The sequence below is a fragment of the Lolium perenne genome, chromosome 4, assembly GCF_019359855.2.
Source record: "Lolium perenne isolate Kyuss_39 chromosome 4, Kyuss_2.0, whole genome shotgun sequence".
Lineage (NCBI taxonomy): Eukaryota > Viridiplantae > Streptophyta > Magnoliopsida > Poales > Poaceae > Lolium > Lolium perenne.
In genome coordinates this window covers 94361572-94386334 of record NC_067247.2, presented here as the reverse complement: position 1 = coordinate 94386334, position 24763 = coordinate 94361572, and the positions used below count along the sequence as shown (strand labels likewise).

The following is a 24763-nucleotide window of genomic DNA, read 5'->3' as shown; positions in this document are numbered from 1 at the left end:
TTTGGTTCTTGAGATAAACAGGACCAGATTCCGGGTTATTGATCTGAACCTTTTGACTCAAACCGTTTGGTACAATATGGTACTCTTAGCAGAACAACATGCTTCAATTTTGTTCCCAACTGTATATAATCCTTTAAAAAAATATAGTGAATTCGTGTATGGTCACCACAAGAATATAAATAGATTTTTTAAACTTTAAACTAGGAAACATGGGAACCAAAATAATGACTAACTAGATTCATAATCATATTTGGCAGAAGGTGGAGCCGCGGTGATCTCCATGTAGGAGAAGCAAGTAGTATATATTTGTGGCAACAAAATCGTAGATCGCATGTGATGCAGATGTTGCTATATTTTGAGACACACGTTCACATGGACTGTTTTATATTTTAAAATATGGTATTGTAGTTAAGATTGCTGAACCGTAGCAGCGCATGAACCATTTTAACAACGGGTGTCCCGATGCAACGCACGGGCACTTTTTCTAGTCACAACTAATTGGCTAAACAAGTACTATTCTGACAAATAGTTTGAGGCGGCAGTTCTTATAGTAATATCGTCGACTGTATTTTCTGACCTTTGGATGAATCCTTCGACATAGGTGCTGCTACTCGTCAAGGAGTCAGTGAAGGAGGTTCTTCCCACCTATTGATCTAGGAGTTCTAGGTTCATCTTCTGGCTCCGCGTGTCATTTGCCCATACACTCCTCTGTTTGATGCCATCGTTGTCCATTGTAACACTATCAAGTAACCGCAACTGCTTCACCGATGTTCCCTTGATATTGCTACCCTAGAGCAACCCGCGCTTGCTATGAAGTTACGTCCATTCTACAAAAACTAGAAACTAGTTATAAAAATAAAATTAGAAGAAATATCTGACCGCACTATTGAACAACCAACGATAGAAAACTACATAGAGTAAGTAGAGTACAGGAACAATAATGTCATTAAACCACAGGTAAACAATGTGTACATATGAAATTTATTAAATTACGAACCATAAAAAATGGTAAAAAGTTATACAAAAATGTAACTCTCAAATATAGCAGAACATTGTCAGAGTATAATGTATTAGCAAAAAAGGGGAAACATTTGAATCAAATTGGTCTAACCATGCATATAACATCATCACTCAAATATAACAATATTTTTTTTCTAGTTTTACGTACACTCTTTCTTTACGTATAAATATGCATGTATTTCGTATATATAGTGCAAACCATGGGCTCATTTAATTTTTTTTCACCAAACTTGGTTTGGAGTATCTTAGATACAATATACAAACATACTCAAACTGATAAATTATGGTATATACTTCTGTATGGTAGTATATGAGACGTGGGTGTAGTTACACCCAGGAGTAGGAAGTATTTATCCTATATATATATATATATATATATATATATATATATATATATATATATATATATTTGATACCACGATGATCTCTTATCATTTATTATAACGACACATCACTTATTTTAATACATGAAATACACGATACTTAATATGATACCCGCATTGTGGCCGGTCTTAATAGATATGACATCCTTTGTGGCCAATCTAATAGATATATCATCTTATTTAAGTATCACCTATATTAAATTATGGTGCAAGAATCCATACCCTAAATTTGTCCAAAAAAAAGGAACATTAATCACACGGACCCTCTTTATTACTAGACCACAATGATTTTCATAATTAAACATATATACCTAAATCAGGCCAGACCCAATAGATCATCATAATTCTAAACAAGTAATCACAATTATATCTTGGCACGCATGATGTGAGGAGACGTGCAATATTTCTCACTATAACTTTACAATTTAGTTTTGTCACAAGGTAAAGTAGATGAGTGTTTTGCAGTTTAGTTATGATCAATACCTATCAGCATAGTTATTGGCAAACGAAGAGATATGTTCAGCAGTGCAATGTGCCTCGAAGGTAGATCATTAGTCACGCACTTGCACACGAGGAAGTGTATATTATTATTAGTAAAACTAAACATAAAAGAAAACATGTTTTTTAAACAAAAAAAGCATAGGTACGTATGAAGGTTTGATCAATAGGACTAGAACATGATCTTACAAAATCTTCGCTGGATTACACCAAATTTGGAATGAAAGGCTACTCTACTTCATAAATGGCTCATTTAACACTAGGAAATAGCTAGCTACCGAACTTCAAATCAATATGGAATTAATGTATCACGTACAAATCAGACAAATGATCATTGATGTGGAAATAGCACAAAGATCATTTTTTTATAAAAAGTAAAGACGATTGAAGATGTTACCTGCACTTATGATCTTTTATTCCTATGATATCTTTGGTGGTTAGAAAACTCATATCTTTTGATAAAGCATCAATATACATGATTGTAAATAATTAAAGAGCAAATATAAAATAATTAAAGAGCAAAGATACCAAAATAATTACAGAAGATAGATGTTGCCCTCGCATTTACGAGGGCGGCCGTGCTAGTTTTCAATAATAACCAAATCTAGTTGTTTTATTAAATGCATAGTCTGAATAAAGGAGACTCCCAACCATGCAGTTGTCTCCTACTCTCCTATAAAGAGGTGGATCGGATGTCCATAGAACACTTACTTTATCATAACCTATTTAGACAACTATGCCGTCTACTATTTCAAGGGCGAGAGGCGTGTTGCCCGCGGTCACCATGGTCGCTGCACTCGCGACTATGGCTTTGGCGGCAAGAACGCAAACGGAGAATAGAATATACGTCAACTCGGAGGATGTTGCTTCAGAGGAGAGCCTGCGTGGGCTATACGAGCGCTGGTACAGGCTCTATAGGCCCGGCGGCGACCCCGCCAACAAGGCGAAGCGGTACGCCATCTTCAAGGCGGAGGTGCGTGCTGTGTATGAGCTGAATGAGGGCGACACACGCGTGAAACATCATCTGAACTGGTTCGCGGACATGAGCCAAGGTGAGTACGCCGAATATTTCGCCAACTGCTCCCCCCGTGAGATCCAACCCTTCGGTGATATCCCGGCAATGAACCATCACCAGCCCAGCCGGTACTACCCTGACAAATTGCCACTCACCGTGGACTGGCGGACCGTGGATGGTGTTCTCACCAGCGTGAAGCAGCAGGGGAATTGCGGAAGCTGCTGGGCTATTGCTGCCGCCGAGGCGATGGAGAGTGTACACTTCCTCAAGAATAAGCAGCGCACCAACCTCTCTGCTCAAGAATTGGTTGACTGCACCCCCAACAACGAGGGTTGTAAAGGTGGCTTTGCTTCCAGGGCCTTCCAATATGTCATCGATAGGCGCGGCATCCATTCCTCCGAGCAGTACCCGTATGTGGGAAAGGCGCAGTATTGCGACCCTCCCTCGGTATCTCCCGTCATGTCCATCAAGAAATTTTACTTCGTGCAACGACGTAATGAGAAGATGCTCATGGATGCGGTGGCCCACAATCCTGTCGTGGTCTTGATTGTGGGCGCTGAAAACATGCACTTTAAGCACTATAGTGGCGGCATCTACAGAGGGCCATGCGGCATGGATAAAAAGCACGAAGCACTGCTCGTGGGCTACGGCACGACACCAAGTGACGATTCCAACGATCCTGGAGCCAAGTATTGGATTGTGAAGAACTCGTGGGGGGACTCTTGGGGAGAGAAGGGATACATGCGCCTCGCGCGCGGTCATCAGGCTTATGGCGGTCTCTGCGGTATTATGCTGGACCCAAAGTACCCATCACATCCGAAAAGGCTGGATCACGCGTATGCTTGATCTCCTAATAATGCGTGTACTCTATTAATTAGTTCGAGTGTTTGTAATCTACCTCCTAATAATGTAGTCCCAATTATCGTGAAGTGCTATGATGATGTACTATCTCTTTGGACCAGTCCTAAAATTTAAATCACTACCTGGTAAAAATTTCATTGCCTTGCACACAATTGTTTTTGTGTGTATATTCTTGCCGAAAAAGGCAAAGAGTATCTTTGCCGAGAGTCGGTCAAAACACACACTACAAAGAGAAACCGCTCGGCAAAAAATTAAAGAACACACAACAAATACCTCAAAAACATACGTCAAACAATATATACTGAACAAACAAAGCGCCACATGACAACCGTTGTTGAACAAAATGGTGTCGTGATGATGAGATAGTTTTGTCAAATGTATACAGACGGTAAAGGTCGTTCCCTTGTGTTTTTTAGACACTAGGTAAAGATTCTAGTTCATGATTGGTTGAAATGAAACTCCCACGCATCGGTCCTCATACTCTCTCTCCTCTCTCTTTGTCTATTTTTTTACTCTTCTTACATGGCCTCACGTGCAAACCCCACCTACCATCGTCATCTCTTTACAACTGGATTAGGTGTACGCCTTGGCGCACGATCCCCTAAAGCACATGTCGATCTCCATTCTATGTAATAACTATAAAAATCAATTACCAATATGTTAATATGCTTCTTAGTTTTTACAAAAGAAGGAATATCATTAGAAGCAGCAAACTCCTATATACAACCAAGGAAACACACTAATCAATAATTTATAAAATACTAGAACAATGCCAGCGAGCTGCGGCAGGACTACGAAAGAGCGAGCAAAATTAATGATCATGTATTCAACACTACTTCCACTTTAATTAATTTGGACATCAGTAGCCTTCAAAATATGAAGAAAAATTTATAGTTTATGAGTTCTGACACAACGATGTCTCACAACACCATAACCCCATGAAAGTGTTCTTCAAAAATGGACCCACGCGCTGGAGCGGAATTGCGGGAAGAGCTAGCAAAATTGATGATCATATATTCAACACTCCTTCCACTTCAACATCACGAAACTAATTTTTTTTGTAAATATTAAAAATAAATCAAAAAATAATCTTAAAAAATAGCTCACATCTGCATTGCACTTTTATTTTCAAGCGCAATTGAACTGCTTTCAAAAGAGAAAATGAACTGCCTCTCAATCTTTTCGGAATATAATGAAATGAAACATCATCCATCTATATTTGGATCCGCATGATGTTTCTCCTTTTTATTCATTGAAAAATTTGAGATTGCCATTTTCCTTTGGTAAATTCAGGTAAGCTTACAACACCACGGGTTGGGTCACGGTCGATTTCTTTTCAGAGTAGTAACATTTGTAGCGTATTTGACAGCATCAGTTCAAGCTCCAACTCCAAATAAAAGCGACATTGTCCCACATCCACATCTAATATTTTTTAAAGTTTCTGCACATTGTTTTTACTGGAAGAAAATTTAGCTGGCAAGCTTGAGATACTGGGATATGGGACATATATTTCTCCTGGCTGTATACAGTGCACTCCAGTACTGCAATTTGGTCAAGTATAAGAAATCCTTTCCTCGGTTTGCCCGGCCATGTGCTGGGATGGATCGAATTAACAGCTCCTTTCATAGTTAATCACCGAATCATCAATCCGCCCTACCAAATCTAATTAGCAAGTGTCCACGCTCAAAAATGATTTAGACCATCTCCAACCGCGTTCCCCAAAATAATTTGGCCGCGCCGGACATAAAATGTTCCAGCCGCGTCCTCCAAAGACCATTTTTGTCCGGCGTGCCCCGATACGGTGTCCGGTGCCCCGAGCCCGTCCCCGTCCCACAGGGGACGCTCCGGGCACGCCGGACACAACGAAAAGCAAGGTGAACCGACGCGGGCCCGACGCGTCAGCAGCTCGGAAGCCTAAAACCCAGTCGCCTACCTTTGGTCAAGCGACGTTAATGGCGTCCCTGTTTTCCCAGGCGACGCAGGGACGCGTCTCGTCGTGCATTGCCGCGTGACCGTCCGCACCAGCGTTATTGCGTGCAACCACCCGCTGCCGCCGCTGTTTAAGACGCCCTGCAGTTCTCACCGCTCACAAACCTTTTCGTTGCTGCCGCCTCCCCCCTCCCAGATCTTCTCCTCGCCGCTCCAAAAATGTCGAGCTCGTCCTCCCGCAAGATCGCCGCGGCGAACGGCTTCGGCCGCGGCAGCCTCACCGTGCCAGAGGCGTGGGCGATGTACCACGCCCGGTATCCAGTCCCGCCGGACATGCGGCTGCCAAGCAGCGGATGGAAGATGGCCGTGAACAGCATTGGCGTCCCGCCGCCGCCGAAGCCGCGCACGGACCAATGGAGGGACGCCATCAAGGCTCGTCGGGCTTAACTCACCGCCGAGGAGCGGTTGGATCCGACGTGGGTGGCCAACAACAACAACGTCTGGTGGACGACGTACTTCAAGGCGAAGTACGACGTCGAGATGTACAACACCGATGGGCTCGTCGGCGGCCGCAACAGCTGGAACAAGGACGGTCGCGCCCTGTTCTGGGGCGTTCCGGGGCGCACCCTCGAGAACGTCATCCGCGGCATCCGCAACGGCGCTCCAAGGTTGGAGATGCCGTTGTCACCGCCGTCGTCTCCTCAATGGCAGCCGAGGAGGACGACGTACTCGTCCTCCTCGCACTCTTCTTCCTCAGGACCGGCGCGATCGACGTCGTCCTCGTCGTACCAGTCGGCACCCTACACCGTCCCCAAACGGGAGGTGAAGGAGGAGCCGGCGACGCCCGTCAACACGAGGCGTGGCGGCAGCGGCAGCCGACGGTAGCAAGGTAGGCGCGGTGGCGCCCTCCTCATCCCGAAGCCGGAGGTGAAGGAGGAGCCGGAGGAACAGTCGCAGGCGGCGCTGCTGGCGGAGTAGGAGCGGCAGCAGCGGCTCATCGCCAGCAGCGACGACCCCGAGGACTGCCCAGGTCTGCGGGCGGCGTTCTTGGCGTCCATGAATGACAAGGATGCCTGGAGGGACGACCTCGACGCGGCGATCGCCATGTCCATCCGCGACTCCGGCAAGCCGCTGGTGGACCTCATCGACGACGGCGAGGCAGGACCAAGCGGCTTGGTGAAGGACGAGCCCGTCGACGAGCGCGTCAAGCAGGAGGTCGTCACCGACGACATGTACAACTTCTAGCAGTACTACGACGCCTCGGACCGCCGCAAGTGGTTCTAGATTAGGTTTAGTTTAAATTTAGTCAAATTTCGTTCGAATCTATATAAGTTTGGACGAATCTAATCGAATCTCGTTAAGTTTAAAATTTCCGAAATTTTGTTTGGGGACGCGACTGGGAAACGACGTCCCCCAAACGCAGCACGAACGAAACACGTCCCCAAACGCTCAATCCGACGCGTTTTGGGGGACGCAGCTGGAGACGCTTTTTAAGGGCTGAAAGATGCAAGCTTTGTCATAGAAGTCGTGGAAGCTCATTTGCTTATTGTTATAGCTGGACGAACAGAGGCTGCACTTTTGGCGCAGCAAAGTACCGAGGGGCAATTTTAGATTTTTCCCTTATTATTATTATTATTATTATTATTATTATTATTATTATTATTATTATTATTACTAGCTAAGTGCCCACGCGTTGCAGCGGCTTTCCTCGCATGTACACTACGAGATGATGAATACCATATTATGATATAATTTTTTCTACTAATAGAAGCAAAAGCATTTCTCTGTTCCTCGCATGCGTTGCCACGGCTGAACAAAATTAAAACCATGAAATAAAGTTATGGACAATATTTCTTTTTCTATTTCATGTTTTTGTTGCTTTTAGACCATCGGCGAGAACCCTCTACCCAGTCACTCTTGCACAATGTTCAAGAAATCGTTAATCGTTAACCGATCGGCCGGCCTTAAAATGGAGATTAATCGCTTATCGGCCGATTAATCGATTTTATCGGTGGGCCATTTATCGGCTTATTTTTTCTAAATCCTAAATTTTAGCACTAAATTTTATACAATATGCTATGTAAAAAACAACATGGAGTATTGGACAGCAGTATCACCTTGATTCCTTGCATTTGAATCAATAAAAATGGAAAATTTGAGCTAATGCACAGTTCTACGAGACTATAGGATGAAAATATCGACTATCAGACCAAATTTCAGCGAAAATCGGCCGAAATATCGGCTGTTAGACTGAAAATCGGCCGCAAATCGGTGCTGGCGATAAATAAGCTGATATATAGAAATCTTATCGGTTGCCACCCGATTCACGATAAATCGGCCGATAAATCGGTATCTCGGCCGATTTTTTGAATAGTGCTCTTGCATGTGTCCTATCCTTGCAACTATGCGAGAAGACAATGTTTACCTTTATCCCACCTCCCCCTCTCTTTCCATCGCTGATTTTCGTTGTTCTGTTGGGCTCACCACTACCCCCTCCCCCAATGACGACAATCGAATTTCTATGTTGTTCTCGCCTTGTGAATCACCATAATTTAAATATTGAGTGATAAGCAAGAAATAAAATTCAAGTGTGTTATCATACGCAGCCATAAGAGAATTAATTTTTTCTCTACGCAGTTTGAAGAGAATTAATTTTTTCATCCAACAGTTAGATTCAGAATATGATAGTTGTTGTTGAAGATCACGAATATCATAAATTAATTAATAAAAAATTCATCAAATTGATATAAAAAATTCCAATCTTATGCCACCAATTTTTTTTGTTTCTTATGTCACAAAAAAGACAAGAATCCTATGCCATGCCGACAATTGTGAACTGGTAATATGGTTTCGGTAGAATCATATCGATCACTATCCTCTGGCTCACACGCCTTGATCCCCAACCTAAGGCATTGATACCTTTCTGCACCATATTGTATTCACCATGTAACGGAGAACTCAACTACTCAAGTGCAAAGCGGGAGCGGCGATTTGGCTCCCGGGAGCATTTGCTCCCGGTTTTTTCAAAAAATCAGAACAAATCGAAAACTTATCAAAAAAATCCGCAAAAAATCATGCCCGTACCTGACCATGGCGCGCACCACCGTGTAAAATTTCGTTGCAAAATGTCATCGTATGCGCCCTGGACAAAAATGACAAATTTCTGACATGAAATGAGATCCAAAAATTTGAATCTCAGATCTCGAAATTTGTCATTTTTCCCAGAATGCATACGATGACATTTCGCAGCGAAATTTCACAAGGTAGCGCGTGCCATGGTCAGGTATGTGCATGATTTTTTTCGGAATTTTTTGAAAAGTTTTGAAAAAGAAAATTTGCTCCCCAAAAATCCGGGAGCAAATGCTCCCGGGAGCCAAGACGAATTTCCGAGTGCAAAGGCCGAACAGATTGCGCTTATGCATGTCCCTTATTGGCTTGGCGGAGATTTTGAGCAACTTGCATAGCAATATAGCATGGTCACCCCTGCCGAGTGTCGACCAACGTGCTCCTGGCATTCCTTGATCTTCTATTCTACTCTTCCGAGTGCCCTACAAGGTGCCACACGTGTCGTCGTGCTTCGTCTCCCGTAGCAGCTTGAACTCGAAGACACCTGAGCTCGCATTTTGCTGATATCCTAAGCTGGTGATGATGTGTTGCACCTACGCTCATGGCCCGCCGTGGTATTCCAGGAACGTATGTATCTGGCATTCCGGCTCCTGCGTTTGGTGTCGTGCACGAGCTCAATGAGCGGCAGCATCACAGCCTCTTGTCTGGCACCACAGAATTCAGACCTTGAGCGTGTCGACATCCTCCAAGGTGAAGTCATTGAACTTGTGGAACCCCGTGAAGCTGAATACATGAGGCAAACGAGCCAGACCGGGATGTTGCCGGCGACGTGGTCGAACTGCGTGAGCCCATAGTCCACACATCACAACGCAGCGCTGCTCACACGTACGAAGGACACGTCCATTCCGCCTGAGCTGACTGAGCGGTGCAGGACCGTTGCAGTAGAGCTTGACCTCGGAGAGGTCAAAGCGGCGGCCGATGTAGGCGGGGAAGAAGGGCCAGGTGCGCTGGCGCGTAGGGCCTCGGCGGCGTCGACCCATAGCCCGACGGGGCGTACCGCTAGGCCATGGGCAGATGGGCTGTGTCCTGTGCGTGGAGTTCTAGTGGAGTACGGACATAACATAGGAACATCATGAAGAGCCTTCCAGCATGCAGATACTTGAACACCCATTTGTATTTTATCTTTTGGAGGTCAAAATCAAGACAAGCAATTCTAGCAGGGGTCTCTAGTATGCATTTCTTGACCGGAACGGACTGAATTTAACTCATACCCAACAGGTAACTTTTCTTAACACTTTTACCATGATCTTTAAAATATTATTAATACTCTGCAGAAAAAACAAATCGATCCTTGCAAACAAAATTTTAACTAGAAATATCACACGAGAAAAGGCACAATTAAATGTGATATAAATAGCCAAAAGGGGATGAATCAATACATGGAAGTCGTCCTGCTGCTGCTTGTTACTGTTGATGGACCATGTACACCTGTTGCTTGGCTCCCGCGGCGACCCACTAACAGAAGACAAGGAGCACCTCTCTGAGAGACAGGAGGTCTCCTCGAGGGTTGGAACACCTCGCCAAGGGACACCTCGCCAAGGGTCCAAGACTTAGCCGTTTCAAGGCTACCACAAGGTCTCGCGGATTTTCTCTCTCCGAGGGGTATCTCAGGAGATGCCATCAAGATGCCACAACGAGCCGGTGGCGTAGGAGCAATGCTACTGGAGGATTATGCCAGCCGTGACGCACGCGGAAGAGGAGTGAAGGTCCAAGTTTGCCTACATAAGTGAGGTGGTTGTTGCCCCCCATTCCTAAAGGTGCGGGGTGGACGGTGCAAGTACAATAGGGCGTGTCGACATCGTCCACAACCACCCCCTATGATCCAAGCAAGTTAGCGTAGTTGTGGACCCAGTCCATATTTAGGTTAGTGACAGCTCTCCGCTTCCTTGGGCCATCCTATGGTTCTCTCTCCGCCAAGTTTTCTTGGGGAGGAGAGGCAAGGCCTCTATAAAAGGAGGGGAGGTGTCCTGTAGCAGGGGTCAATTCCTCCCTTTCGGATCCCCGGCAGATGCTCTTTAGATGCCATCGTCTTCTACCAGAGAAGATCCCATCTTGATCCGGGAGAAGAAAAGCACCACCACCTTGTACATCATACCCCTCTCGGGGCAAGATCAATACCACTCCAAGGTAGGAAGTAGGGGTTTTACCTCACCGCGAGGGCCCTGAACCTAGGTAAAACGCCGTGACTCTCTCTATCATGCCATTCTTGCGCTACCTCTGCTTCCTCATGTCGATGTTGAGCTTAGAGAATTGATTCTAGTCCCTTGTGGTCTGATAACCTCAAGGGTCTCGACGAGGTAGCCGTGTCCTGTCGGATACCAAAACCCTCGACAACCACGCCCGGCCTCGGCCACACCCTTGCCACGGTAGTCAGGGCGTTCCTGGCGGCGCTCATGATTAGCTCCGGCGTTGCCCGGTGCACGCACAATTTCCTGGCAGCTGAGGTTGCGACGGGGCGAGTCAACGCTATGTGAAGCTGCCCTCGCTGATGGTTGCAATTTTCGGCATAGAGCGCCCTTGCGAGAAGGATGAGCTGGAAGAGGTGGTGCCTCACGACGACCCCCGTTTGTGCGCACACCGTCCTCCGAGGGCGGAGGTGCTCCGCCTTGCGATGGAGGTGTGATGTGGGCGATGGCGATGAGCTCGGCGACGCGTGCGAGCGATTTGTCCCTACCTGTGTCGGTGGGCTGGTACCAGAGAAGCTCATGGGCAGCCAGGAGCACCGCCTATGGGCTGGGTTGCCCGGTGGAGAGTGAATGCGAGGTGGCCGTGGAGGTGTAGGAGACTGAATTCCCAGGGTCGTGTGAATGTCGGTAGAACGACACGACGGTGCTACCGGAGGGGTGTTGGGGGTCCGCCCGTGGGAGCCGATTGCCCTCTTGCATCGTTGCACCTCAACACGCGCTGAGCTTGAGCATTCGACATGCCGATGAAGAACTCGAGACACGCTTTAGCCCCCTACCTAGCACACCAGCTGTCGAGGGTTTCGGAATACGAGAGGACACAGGTACCTCGTCGAGACCTTTGTTGAGGTTACCAGACCATATGGGGATTGAAACAACGCTCCAAGCTTAACATCGACTTTGCTGGGCTGAAGCGGCGCGAGAATGACATGACAGAGAGAGACACAGTGTTTTACCAAGGTTCAGCGTCCTCGTGGTGAGGTAAAACCCTACGTCCTACCTTGGATTGAATTGATCTTGCTCCAAGAGGAGTGTGGTGTACAAGATGGAGCTTCTCTTCCGCAGATCTAGATGAGTTCTAGTCTAGGTAGAAGATGATGGCACCTAAAGGGCATCTAGGGGAGAGAGTCTGCTCTGGATCAGATCGGCCAACACTACTAGGCAACTGCCCTTCATTTTATAGCGGCCTTGGCCCGCCTCCCCAAGAAAACATGGCGGGGAGGAAACCATAGAATTGCCCAAGGAAGCAGACATATGTCCTTAACCTAACCATGGACAAGGTTCATGGCCACACCAACTTTCTTGGCTCACAAGGAGTGGTTGTCGATGTAGACACCCCATATTGTACTTGCACCGTCCACCTCACACCTTTTGGAAAGGGGGCAACGGAAAACTAGCTTTGTGTAGTCAAACTTGGACCTTTGCTCCTCTTTCGCGTACGTCATGGCTGACGTCACCCTCCAGTGGTGTTGCTACTGCGTGACTGGCTCATAGTGGCATTTTGACGGCCTCTCCTGAGATATCTCTTGTGGAGGGAAGCTCCGCGAGACCTTCTGGCAGCTTCAAAATGGCTAAGTCTTGGGCTCTTCGCGAGGTGTCTCTTGGCGAGGTATCCCTCTTCTCATGGAGACCTCCTGTCTCTCAGAGAGGTGCTCCTTGTCTTCTGTTAGTTGGTGCAATTACATGACATAGAAATGCAAGTGTCAAATTATCTAGAGAAGCAAGCTGGTCACTATAGTCTACCATAGTCGTTCAGTTAAGTATCCATAGAAAGCTGGAACATACCGTATAAAATGGTGGAACATGAGTATAATATGGAAAATCTATCAAGAAAAGCTAGCACAATAAAAATACATTCATGCCATCATAAATGGGCTTTTGATGTCCTGCTCTAAAGGAATGAATGATGAATACTCCCTCTGCTCATGTTTATTAGTCATACGTGTATTTCTACGTCATCCATTTGATCGACATAATACAAGCTATATTTAAAAATATATTATTATTTAACTTTAGATGTTACATTGTATAATGTTATAATTTTAATGTTATATTATATTATATAGGTCAAATTGGGGACCTAGTGACACAACTAATGAACTAAACCACAGGAAGACCTTCAATCTTACACATATATTATGCGATCATACACATGCAGTTAATGTGTTCGTCGAAAGGAGCAAAGCCGGCCACTTCAATTTTAGGATTAGCAGAGAGAGAGATTCTAGATCATCATACGACTCCAATAACATTAGGACTACATTGCTAGGAGGTACATTATAAGCACTCAAACCAATTGATGGAGTACATGCATTATTATGAGATCAAGAACATGCGTGATTGAACTATTTCGTATGTGCTGGATACACTGCATGCCGCGACATATATAATGCCATAGACGCCGCCATCAGCCTCATGACCACGCTCGATGCGCATGTAGCCCCTCTCTCCCCATGACCCCCCCCCCCCCCCCCCCCACCACGAGTTCTGCACCACCCAATACTTGACACCGCGATCGTTGGCATCGTCACTTGGCATCGTGCCGTAGCCCACGAGCAGGAATTGGTGCCTTTGTGTATCATTGCAAGGCCCTCTGAAGATGCCACCACTATAGCGCATGAATACGGTGTTGTTGGTTCCAAAAAAAAGGAACCACTACGGGCGCGTGGGACACCGCGTCCATGAGCTGCTTCTCATTATGTCGACGCACGTAGACAAATCTCCCGATGAACATGACGCGAGATCCCGAGGGAGTGGTGCAGCGCGACCCATTTCCCACATATGGGTACTGCTCCGAGGAATGGATTCCGTGCTTGTTGATGACGTATTGGAAGGCCTTTTCAGCCCAGCCGCCATCGCAACCCATGCTCTCAGAGCTGCAGTCAACCAGTTCCTGAACGGAGAGGTTGGTGCGCTTGTTGTTCTTGAGGAAGTGGATGCTGTCCATCGCCCCGGTGGCAGCAATAGCCCAGCAACTTCCGCATCTCCCCTGTTTCTTTACGCTGGTGAGAACGCCATCCACGGTCCGCAGTCGACGCTGTGTGGAAGATTGTAAGGGTAGTACTGGTTGGGTTGGTGAAGGTTGAGCTTGATCTCGTCGCGGGGTTGGATCTCGAGGGGGGAGCAGTTGGCAAAACCTTCGTCGTACTCATCTTGGGTCTTGTCCGCTAACAAGTTCAGATGATGTTTCACGCGCGCGCCATCCTCGTTCAGCTTGTACACAGCGCGCGCCTCCGCATTGAAGATGGCGAACCGCTTCTCCTTGTCGTTGGGGTCGCCATCGCACCTGTGCAACGCGTACCAACGCTCGTACAGGACACGCATGCTCTCCTCCGAAGCAACATTCTCCGAGCTGACGTAGATTATGTCTGCCTTCGTGATGCTCGCCGTCATTGTGCTTGCCGCTAGAGCCATGGCCAGTAGTGTGGCCACCATGGTGAGCGCAGGGAGCATGCCTCTCGCCATTGAAACAGTATACTACGTAGTTTTCTAGGTGGATTCTGGTGAAGTGAGTGTTATATGGACATCCGATCAACCTCCTTATATAGGTGAGCGAGAGACAACTACATGGTTGGACGTGTCCTTTATTCTACCATAGCCTCAGGCTGGCACGATTCAAACGTAGACCTAGCTAGCTCTGCCTATCATGCATTATATGCACTAGATTTAGATGTGCGCCAAATCTAGATAAATCTGTGACAACTAATTTGAAACAGGCCATATTGTATTTGGTAGTAGCTAAAATATCTAACGCCGAAGATGAAGAGATTCTAAATGATATTTGCGAAGGGGATAAATAATGTTACGTGTATCTCTAAATATTCATACGTACATGACGGAAGGTATAAATTACTAATTTGGTGAAAATTTTCACTAAATTAACAGTATGCTCCGACCTCGGTTGGCGGACGATGGCGACGTGTTGCGCCGCTACCTTCTTGAAGGCATCGTCATCGCATTCTGCGGTTTCTCACTCGTGCTGCTCCGGGGGAAACCCCAGGTCCGGGTCTCCCCGATCGGACGATGGCGGCGCGCCCTGCATCGTTCTACCTCTTGGGGCATCGTTTTTGGAGCAGCTGCTGGATGTTGGCGGATTTCGGTGGAGTGGTGTTCATCTACCACATTGTTGGCGCTGGGTCTCAGTGGCATGGTGCTGCAGGGTATCAACGACAGTTGCGGGATGATGTATACGTGCATGATGGTGGAGCCGTCTGGCGTCATGGTGGCATCGACGGCAGGTCTTGCAAGGTTAATGCGATGATCTCTCTTGAAGATGGAGTCGAGGAAGACGGCGGGAGCAACTCATGTGGCGTGTGCGTTGGCGTGCGTTGAGAGTCTGCTTGACTGGATGTGTTTCTCACCTGCTATTGAGCGGTTTGGGAAGGCATTTAGTTTTGGATGATGTGAGTTGGTGCATTGTCACCCTCTTCATCCCACTGTAGGTATAGTAAGGTTGCTTCGAGATTGGTGTTTTGTATTGTTTCTTGTAAGGTTTCATGAATAATCTAATAAAAAAAAAGCCGTGTGCATCCTTTGGATGCAGAAGCTGGAGCGATATTTCCCCCGTTTCGAATTTTTTTTTATCTTTTGCATACTTACTATGAGACCCCACTTTAGCTAGTCTTAATATAGGACATTCTTTGTAATTGATTCTAATAAATATGTTGTCTTAATTAAGTATCATCAAAATTTAATTGCATTGCAAGAATATATATTTTAAATTTATCAAAAAAATATAGCATAGCAACATTAATCATGTGGACCCTCTTTATTAGTAGACCACAATGATTTCATATCCACACCCAAATGAGGTCACACCAAATAGATCATCACAATTTTAAACAACTAATCACAATAATATCTTGGCAGACAAGATATGATATGACGTGCAATATTTTGATATAATTTCAGAAGTTACTTTTTTTTAGAAGGTAAACTAGTTGAGTTCTTTGCACTTGAGTTGTGATCCATAACCTATTAGCATAGTTATTGTGCAAGACATAGGTATAGTGGTGCAAGAAGGAGTCTCGACGGTAAATAATTAGCCATGCACTTGCACACGAGAGAAGTGTATATTATTATTACAGCTCAACATAAAAGAAAACCAGTTCTTTACATCAACAAGAGTAAGGATAAATGTTTGATCAATATGACTAGAATATAATCTTACAAAATATTCTCTAGATTACACACAATTTGGAACAAAAACCTACTCTGCTTCATAAATGACCCATTTAAACACTATGAGATACGTTGCGACCTAACTTCAATTCAATATGGAATTAAAGTATCACGTACAAATAAGGAAAATGTTAATTACTATGAAAATAGCACAAAGATCACTTTTACCTGCATCTATCATATTTATTTCTGTAATATCTTTGGTGGATATGAAAAAATCGTATCTTTTGATATAGTATGAATATACATGGTTATAAGTAATTAAGGAGAAAAGTTAAAACAATTAAATAGCAAAGATACAAAATAATTAAAGAGCACAGATGCTGCCCTCGTATTTACGAGCGCCCCGTGCTAGCTTTTATTAATAACCATTGTTTTATTAAATGCATAGTCTAAATACTTGATCTACTCATATAAACACACATTTATTATGTTGTTTTATCTGTCGTGCCCAGATGTGGTGACATAATAGATGCATTGTGAGATTAATCATAATGGAGAGTATCATATCATAATAGATGCATTGTGAGATTAATCATAATGGAGAGTATGCAGTATCATTCATATGATAGTAGTTTATGATACTACCTCTTCAATAAATGGTATCATATTGTACTATCAAGTCTTCTTATACTTATTTATTAAATCTTAATGCAAATATGTGTACAAGATTTATTTGGCATTTATTTTTCTAGTTCTTCATGCTATTATATGGTATCTACCTCTGATACTAATATGATTTCTCTCAACATTAATTTTAGTGACATATCAACTTTTAAGTATGCATATAATGCATGATACTACCTATGATACATACACTATGGATAGTAAGATCTAGCTATGTCGTGTCGGCCTGAGGCTATGGTAAAATAAAGAACACTCCCAACCATGTAGTTGTCTCTCGCTCTATTATATAAGGAGGTCGATCGGATGCCATAGAACACTCACTTCACCAGTATCCACTCATACAACTACGTGGTATACTATTTCAATGACGAGAGGCATGCTCCCTGTGCTCACCATGGTAGCTTTACTGGCGGCCATGGCCCTAGCGGCGAGCATGCCAGTGAAGGACAGAATCTATGTCAGCTCGGAGAATATTGCTTCAGAGGAGAGCATGCGTGGCCTTTACGAGCGCTGGTACGCGCTCTACAGGCGCGATGACGACCCCAGTGAGAAGGAGAAGCGGTTCGGAATCTTCAAGGCGGAGGCACGCGCTGTGTACGAGCTGAACGAGGGCAACGAGCGAGTGAAACATCATCTGAACTTGTTCGCGGACATGACCCAAGATGAGTACGCCGAAGGGTTTACCAACTGCTCCCCCCTCCAGATCCAACCCCGCGACGAGATCAAGCTCAACTTTCACCAGCCCAGCCAGTACTACCCCGACAATCTGCCACTCTACGTTGACTGGCGGGACGTGGACGACGTTCTCACTAGCGTGAAGACACAGGGAAACTGCGGAAGTTGTTGGGCTATTGCTGCCACCGGGGCGATGGAGAGCATCCACTTCCTCAAGAACAACAAGCGCACCAACCTCTCCATTCAGGAACTGGTTGACTGCAGCCCCAGCCCCAACATGGGCTGCGATGGCGGCAAGGCTAGCAAGGCCTTCCAATATGTCATCAAAAAGCATGGCATCCATTCCTCGGAGCAGTACCCGTATGTGGGAAATGGTTCGCACTGCACCACTCCCTCGGGATCTCGCGTCATGTCCATCAAGAGCTATCACTTTGTGCATCGATGTAACGAGAAGCTTCTCATGGACGCGGTAGGCCATGCGCCCGTCGTGGTTGCTGTTTTGGGAAGCAACACCACCGAGTACAAGCGCTACAGTGGCGGTATTTTCAGAGGGCCCTGCAACGGTACGGGAGGCCACCAAGCCCTGCTTGTGGGCTACGGCACGACACGAAGTGACGATGCCAACAATCCCGGCATCAAGTATTGGGTGGTGAAGAACTCGTGGGGTGAGTCGTGGGGAGAGAGGGGCTACCTGCGCATCGAGCGCGGTCATCAGGCTGACGGAGGCCTCTGCGGCATCATGTTGCACCACTCAGTGTACCCAGTAGATCCAAAATAGTTCAATCATGCATGTGTTTGATCTCCTAATAATGCATGTACTCCATTGATTAGCTCGAGTGCTCGTAATGTACCTACTAGTAATGTACTACCAATGTTAATGGAGTGGTATGATGATGTACTATCTCTCTCTCTGCTAATCCTAAAATTTAAGTGGCCGGCGTCGCTCCTTTAGACCAACACACAACTACATGGTTATGATCTCATCATATATGTGTAAGTTTGAAGGGTCTCCCTCTGGTTTAGTTTATTAGTTGTGTCACTAGGTCATCAATCTAACCTACATAATATAATATAACATAAAAATTATAGCATTATACAATATAAGATGTAAAGTTCAATAATAATATTTTTTTAAATATAGCTTGTATTAAGTTGATCAAACAGATGACCTGGAAATACGTGTATGAATTATAAACCCGAGCAGAGGGAGTATTGATTCAGTCCTTTAGAGTATTTTGACTGTTCTAACTTTTGTTGATACATTTTTCGTATTGTACTAATGTGTTAAGGGCAAGTGTATGCATATGTCTGTTTGTCCTAATTTTATATGTATGTGCTAGCTTTCTATGAATACATACTTGAACGATTGTGGTAGACTATAGTAATCATGGTTGCTTTTGTAGATAATTTAACGCTTGCATTTATAGGTTATGGAATTCACTACAAGAAAAGTTCTTATCAACAACGAGTTAAATTTCGTCAGCTAATGGCCTTTTCGTCGCTATGGGACTAAGCCGACGATATGAGTTATGTGGTTCATATCGCATCACCTAAGGGATTACCATGGATTTTTCGGTGCGTCGCGTTTGGGTGTCTTTTGGCCACGAAAAATCAGACCGTTAAAAAGGATTTTTCGGGAGGCCGTTGACTGCTGACATCATGCAAACTGACATGTAGCAGACGTCGTTAACTGCCCAATAACGCCGTTAACTAACTGAAAACCCGTGGTAGATGGTAGGCCCAGACAAGGCCTGCCACGCCTTAAGTAGGCCGGTCCATTTAGTTTGTTGGTCGGGCCAGCTGACTTGGTTTGACCGGTCAACTATATAACTGGGCTGGTCAATTAGGTACGTGGGCCGGGCCAAATTTCTTTGTTTGACCGGTCAAAATCTAAATGGGTCAGCCCATTCAGCTAGTGGGCCAGACCGAATGTCTTGGTTTGACCGGTCAATCATGTAGATGGGCCAGCCTACTAAGCACGTGGGGGCAAATGTTTTTATTTAACCGGTGACATAGGCATCCCAAATGGGCCTGCCGAAGATAGTACCCGGGGTTTACTGAAGGCCCATTACCCGAAGTATAAGAAGATTCGGAAGCCCAAGATGTTATTAAGGAAAGCTAGAGTTGTAATAGAAAGTCTTATTTGTAATCTTACGGGATGAGTTAGAAACCTTCCCGGACTCTGTAACTTGTACAGCACGAATCCCTCGGCTCCGCCTCCTATATGAGGGGGAGTCGAGGGACGCAGAGAGGATCGAATCATTGTTTACAAACCCTAGTTTTCATAATCGTCGAGTACTTTTCGGCTGAAACCTTCGAGATCTACTTGCCCTCTACTTCCAACTAAACCCTAGCCTACAATCCATAGGCATTGACAAGTTGATACCTTGTCAATTGGCGCCGTCTGTGGGAACTAGATGCGTAAGGATCTGATCTCGATGGCACGTTCAAGATCTTCGACATCATCAACCGCAAGCAACGCAATGGATCGAGGTAAACAGATCGCTGCTGGTTCTGTCGATTTTGTTCCTCACCCACCCTCCCGTTTGGATGCATATGCGTATCTGGCGGAGCCTATGGAGATGACGTTTGAAAGGTTTCACTTTCGCGTCGAGAAAGAAGGATCGTATCGTATCGAAATTCCGATTTCGTCGGGATCGTCGGCGGTCGATTCCGATTTTTCAAGCTATACATCGTCAACCGAATCAGGAGAAGAAGAAACTTCATCGTCACGCTACATCAACATCAGGGCAAGAGAGAAACTCGCCAAGATCTTCAGCGACATGTCGTTTGAGTCATCTGCGGACTCATATATAAGCGATGACTCAAGCAGTGTCGACAGTTACGACTTCATCGACAAATCTACTATAGTGGGCAAGGTCTTCACCAATCTCAACGATGGTGTCACCAAACCCAACATAGATCTGAATACAAAATATCATCAGATTTATGTCATTGGAGAGTCAGGCAATGACCAAGAGGAAACATCCGAGGCTTTCGATGATCTGGGAAATCCATACGTCGATCCCTCCGATCTGCGACGAGGTTTGGGCAATAAATACGTCGGGCCACAGCCGCGACACAGAGTTCAGCTCCCGCAAGCAGCATGGGATAGAGCCGCGAGAGCTATGGACGGCTCAGAACCAATGGCCACCACAGCCACGCCAGAGGAATTACAAGCATATCAATATAGGCTCGCACGAGCTGCAAGAGAATTGGAAAAACAGGCAGCTGAGTTAAATAGAAGAAAGGAGGCAGCTTCTGCGTCCAGCAGGAGGAGGGCAGAGTTGAGTCGACAATCTAGAACTTCGGGTGATAGCCACAGGGAAGCTCGGAACAGAGCAAGATCAAGGTTACAACATATACCCGAAGCAGAAAGAGAGCACCTGGTCCAAAACCTCGACATGTCCTTTATGTCGATAGATACAAGAGGAAACATCATCCCTAAGACACCAGAGGCTGGGTATATGGCGACACATGCTTTTATTCTCGCATCTAAACCACCTCCAGGAGATCCAAGAGAAACACTTTACAATATGGCGATAGCAGGAGTTGGTGCCATGGGGACGGCGTTTGTATCAACGCCTCCCGAAGGAACAGCAAGGCAAAATAGTCCACGACCTGCGGCAGCGGCAATGCTCTGAAGGACCAAGTGGAGCAAGAGATACGGCAGCACAAGCAAGGGTTGACAGAGCGCGACAAAGTAGAAGAGAACATCGACAGTCCCCGGAGTTAAACGATGAGGATATGTGCGGTTTGCCGTGCTTCACGAGGAGAGTGCGAAAAACTCGAGTACCTTCGGGATTCAAGTTGCCTGATAATTTCAAAAAATTCGACGGCCTTCAAGATCCAGAAGATTGGCTAGTTGATTATCTCGAGACGGTGAAACTCACAGGAGGAACCAGAGCAACAGCTATGCAAAGCATCCAGGTGCATTTGAGTGGAGCCGCACGGTCTTGGATAAAGAAACTTCCTCCAGGATCTATCGACAGTTGGGAAAGCTTCGAGGACATGTTCGTCAAGAACTTCAGGTCCACGTGCAAAAAACCTGCGTCGTTAGAGGAGTTGAGAGCATGTCGACAAAAGTCAGACGAGCCAATGAGAAAATATATCCAAAGGTGGAACATCATCAAAAACTCGGCAGAAAATATATCTGACGAAAGAGCGATAGATGCGTTTGTCGCAGGAATCAGGCGTGGAGATTTTGTCGAGGACTTGAGAAGGACCAACCCAAAGACAGTATCCGCGTTAATGGAAATAGCAAACAGATGGGCAGATGGAGAAGATGCTATCCACAACAAACGGCACAGGTCGCCAGAGGAGGACCGTGGTCGAAATTATCAACCGAGGCGACGATTTCCTCGGCAGTACCCGAACTATGACGTTCCAGGTCAAATTTTGGCAGGTTTTCGGGCAAACACAGGAGGAAACAACAGAGATGATTATCAAAGAAGCAATGAGCAGTGAGGCGATAATAGAGACGATTCTCGAAACAACAGGCAAAATAGCGGGCCTAGGTTCCCAAGGCCTTTCGTGTCTCCTGAAGAGATGATGAATGGGCCGTGTCAGATGCACTTTTTCCTCGACAGCAACGGAAAAAGACAGTCAGGACATCTGCAGAAAGATTGTCGCAATTTCCAGGCAATGTTGAGGTGGGCAGAACACGCTAACGCTCGAGCAGCACAGAGAAATCCTCGAGAACCCAGGAGCGAGATTCACTTTCCACCTCCCCCCGCGATCACAGAAGATAATCGACATCGGCTCAGAATAGCGGCAGCACCTCCACCACCACCTTACGTTGATCCTAACTCTAATGGAGCGGTGTCGATGATTCAGAAGGGAAGGCCATCCAATAGAGCTCAGAAAGTAATCTCACGATAGGTGTTCATGGCAGAAAAAATGCCTCCACCAACGGTCGAGTATCTTAATTGGTCAGGGCAAGATATTGGTTTCACCATAGCAGATCATCCGCAGCAAGTTCCTCGACCAGGGCAGTCAGCACTTATCTTACCAGCAGTTATTGCGGGATTTGATGTCTCTCGAGTGTTCATAGATGGCGGCAGCAGCTTAAACCTTATGTATGCAGATACATTGAGGAAAATGAACATATCCCTAGCAAACTTGAAGCCAACAGACACGAGGTTCCATGGTATCACACCGGAAAAACCAAGTTATCCATTGGGGAAGATCAATCTCGACGTTCAGTTTGGAACCCGAGAAAATTATAGAATCGAGAAGCTGGAGTTTGAAGTTGTGGATTTTCCGTCGCAGTACCACGCTCTGTTGGGACGACCAGCATATGCTAGATTTATGGCGGTACCACACTATACATACCTGTTGTGGAGGATGCCTGGACCGAAGGGACCAATCACAGTCAAAGGAAGCTTCGCCTTAGCCGATAAGTGCGATAAGGATTTTCATCGGATATCAGAAACTTTCGGGATGCAAGCTGAGTATTTGGCGTCAAGGAGTATGACTGATTACGACGTGCTGCCAGACGTTGGAAGGCCAAATAAAGAATCAACTTTCAATACCGAGAAAAATTCTAAGGAGGTGCAGATTCACCCGACAGACCCGAAAAAGACGACGTCCATCGCAAACGACATGGACCTCGCATAGGAAAGCGCGCTCGTCGAGTTCCTCCGTGAGAACTGGAAAATCTTCGTATGGTGTCCAGCTGACATGCCAGGAGTACCCAGGGAACTTGCCGAGCACCACCTAAAATTGGATCCACTAGCGAGACCAATCAAACAACCCTTGCGGCGTTTTTCGGAACCAAACCGCAAGGCCATGCTGTCAGAAATCGATCGACTACGAGAAGCTGGTTTTATCAAGGAGTTGCACACAGAAGCCACATGGGTAGCAAATCCTGTGTTGGTGCCGAAGAAAAACACTAAGGTCCTTCGCATGTGCGTCGACTTTACGTGTCTCAATAAACATTGTCCAAAGGATCACTTTCCCCTCCCGAGGATCGATCAAATTATCGACTCCACGGCTGGATGTGAACGTCTTTCCTTCCTCGACGCATATTCTGGTTACAACCAGATCAGATTGAAAGAAGAAGATGAAGTAAAAACAGCGTTCATCACACCTTATGGCGTGTTTTGCTACAGAACAATGCCCTTTGGTCTGAAAAACGCGGGAGCAACATATCAGAGGATGATGCAGAAGTGTTTGGCAACACAGATTGGGAAAAACGTGCAAGTATACATCGACGATGTCGTCATAACGTCAAAAAAGGGGGCAACGCTGATCGAGGATCTCAAGGAAACCTTTGACAACCTCGACAAATTCTGCCTCAAGATGAACCCGACGAAGTGTTCTTTTGGCGTTCCAGCAGGAGAACTTCTGGGATTTTTAGTGTCAGCAAGAGGGATTGAAGCAAATCCTGACAAAATACAGGCTATCGTAACAATGAGGAAGCCAACAAAGTTGAAAGAAATACAGCAGCTAACTGGGCGAGTCGCAGCTTTGAGCAGATTCGTCGCCAGGCTGGGAGAAAAAGCGTTACCATTTTACGCTCTGATAAAGCAAGGAGAGAAATTCCAGTGGAACGAAGAGGCCGACAGAGCTTTCGAGGATTTGAAGCGCACAATCTCGACACCACCAATCTTGGTGGCACCGAAGGAAAAGGAAACTCTCCTACTGTATATTGCAGCCACGCCCCAAGTGGTTAGCACGGTGCTAGTCGTTGAAAGAGAAGAAGAAGGAAAACTCCATGGAGTGCAGAGGCCAGTATATTTCATCAGTGAAGTTTTATCGCCTTCCAAACAGCGGTACCCGCGATGCAGAAACTAGCATATGGAGTAATTGCAACGGCAAGGAAGTTGCGCCACTATTTTTCGGCACACCCGATAATAGTAGTCAACGAAGCACCTCTTTCAAATATACTGAACAATCCAGAAGCTACAGGGCGTGTCTCCCTTTGGGGAATAGAACTTTCCCCTCGGGACATCATGTATGAAAAAAGAAAGGCAATCAAGTCGCAAGTTCTGCTAGATTTCATTGTAGAGTGGATGGAGCTACAAAACACGGGACCCCCAGATTTGTCGAGAACTTGGACCATGAACTTCGATGGGTCCAAGAGAGCAGAAGGAGCTGGCGCAGGAGTAGTACTTATATCACCTGAAGGCGACAAATTGAAATACGTCCTTCGGATGACGTTCCCTAACGCATCCAACAATGAAGCAGAATATGAAGCCCTCATACACGGGATGAAGATGGCAAAAGCTTGCGGTGCAACTCGACTAAAAATCTTTGGCGAC

At 45.9% G+C, this 24763-nt stretch overlaps 3 protein-coding genes across 3 annotated transcripts; 2 read left to right on the top strand and 1 right to left on the bottom strand.

Annotated features, from left to right (window-relative positions):
* Positions 1 to 2636: 2636 nt before the first annotated feature.
* Positions 2637 to 3859, top strand: LOC127348500 (ervatamin-B-like). Its single transcript, XM_051374511.2, has one exon. It carries the CDS (start codon positions 2638 to 2640, stop codon positions 3760 to 3762), a length of 1125 nt encoding a protein of 374 aa, XP_051230471.1. The 5' UTR covers position 2637; the 3' UTR covers positions 3763 to 3859.
* A 10153-nt stretch (positions 3860 to 14012) lies between these two features.
* On the bottom strand, positions 14013 to 14480 carry LOC139839037 (cysteine proteinase mucunain-like). Its single transcript, XM_071829081.1, has one exon. The coding sequence runs from the start codon at positions 14478 to 14480 to the stop codon at positions 14013 to 14015; it is 468 nt and encodes a 155-aa protein (XP_071685182.1).
* A 2758-nt stretch (positions 14481 to 17238) lies between these two features.
* Positions 17239 to 18276, top strand: LOC127347009 (vignain-like). Its single transcript, XM_051373243.1, has one exon. The coding sequence runs from the start codon at positions 17239 to 17241 to the stop codon at positions 18274 to 18276; it is 1038 nt and encodes a 345-aa protein (XP_051229203.1).
* Positions 18277 to 24763: the final 6487 nt, after the last annotated feature.

Bases quoted from the DNA above. Each gene is read 5' to 3' on its own strand.
- LOC127348500 (XM_051374511.2), top strand. From the start codon at position 2,638: ATGCCGTCTACTATTTCAAGGGCGAGAGGCGTGTTGCCCGCGGTCACC.
- LOC127347009 (XM_051373243.1), top strand. From the start codon at position 17,239: ATGGCCCTAGCGGCGAGCATGCCAGTGAAGGACAGAATCTATGTCAGC.
- LOC139839037 (XM_071829081.1), bottom strand. From the start codon at position 14,480: ATGGCGAGAGGCATGCTCCCTGCGCTCACCATGGTGGCCACACTACTG.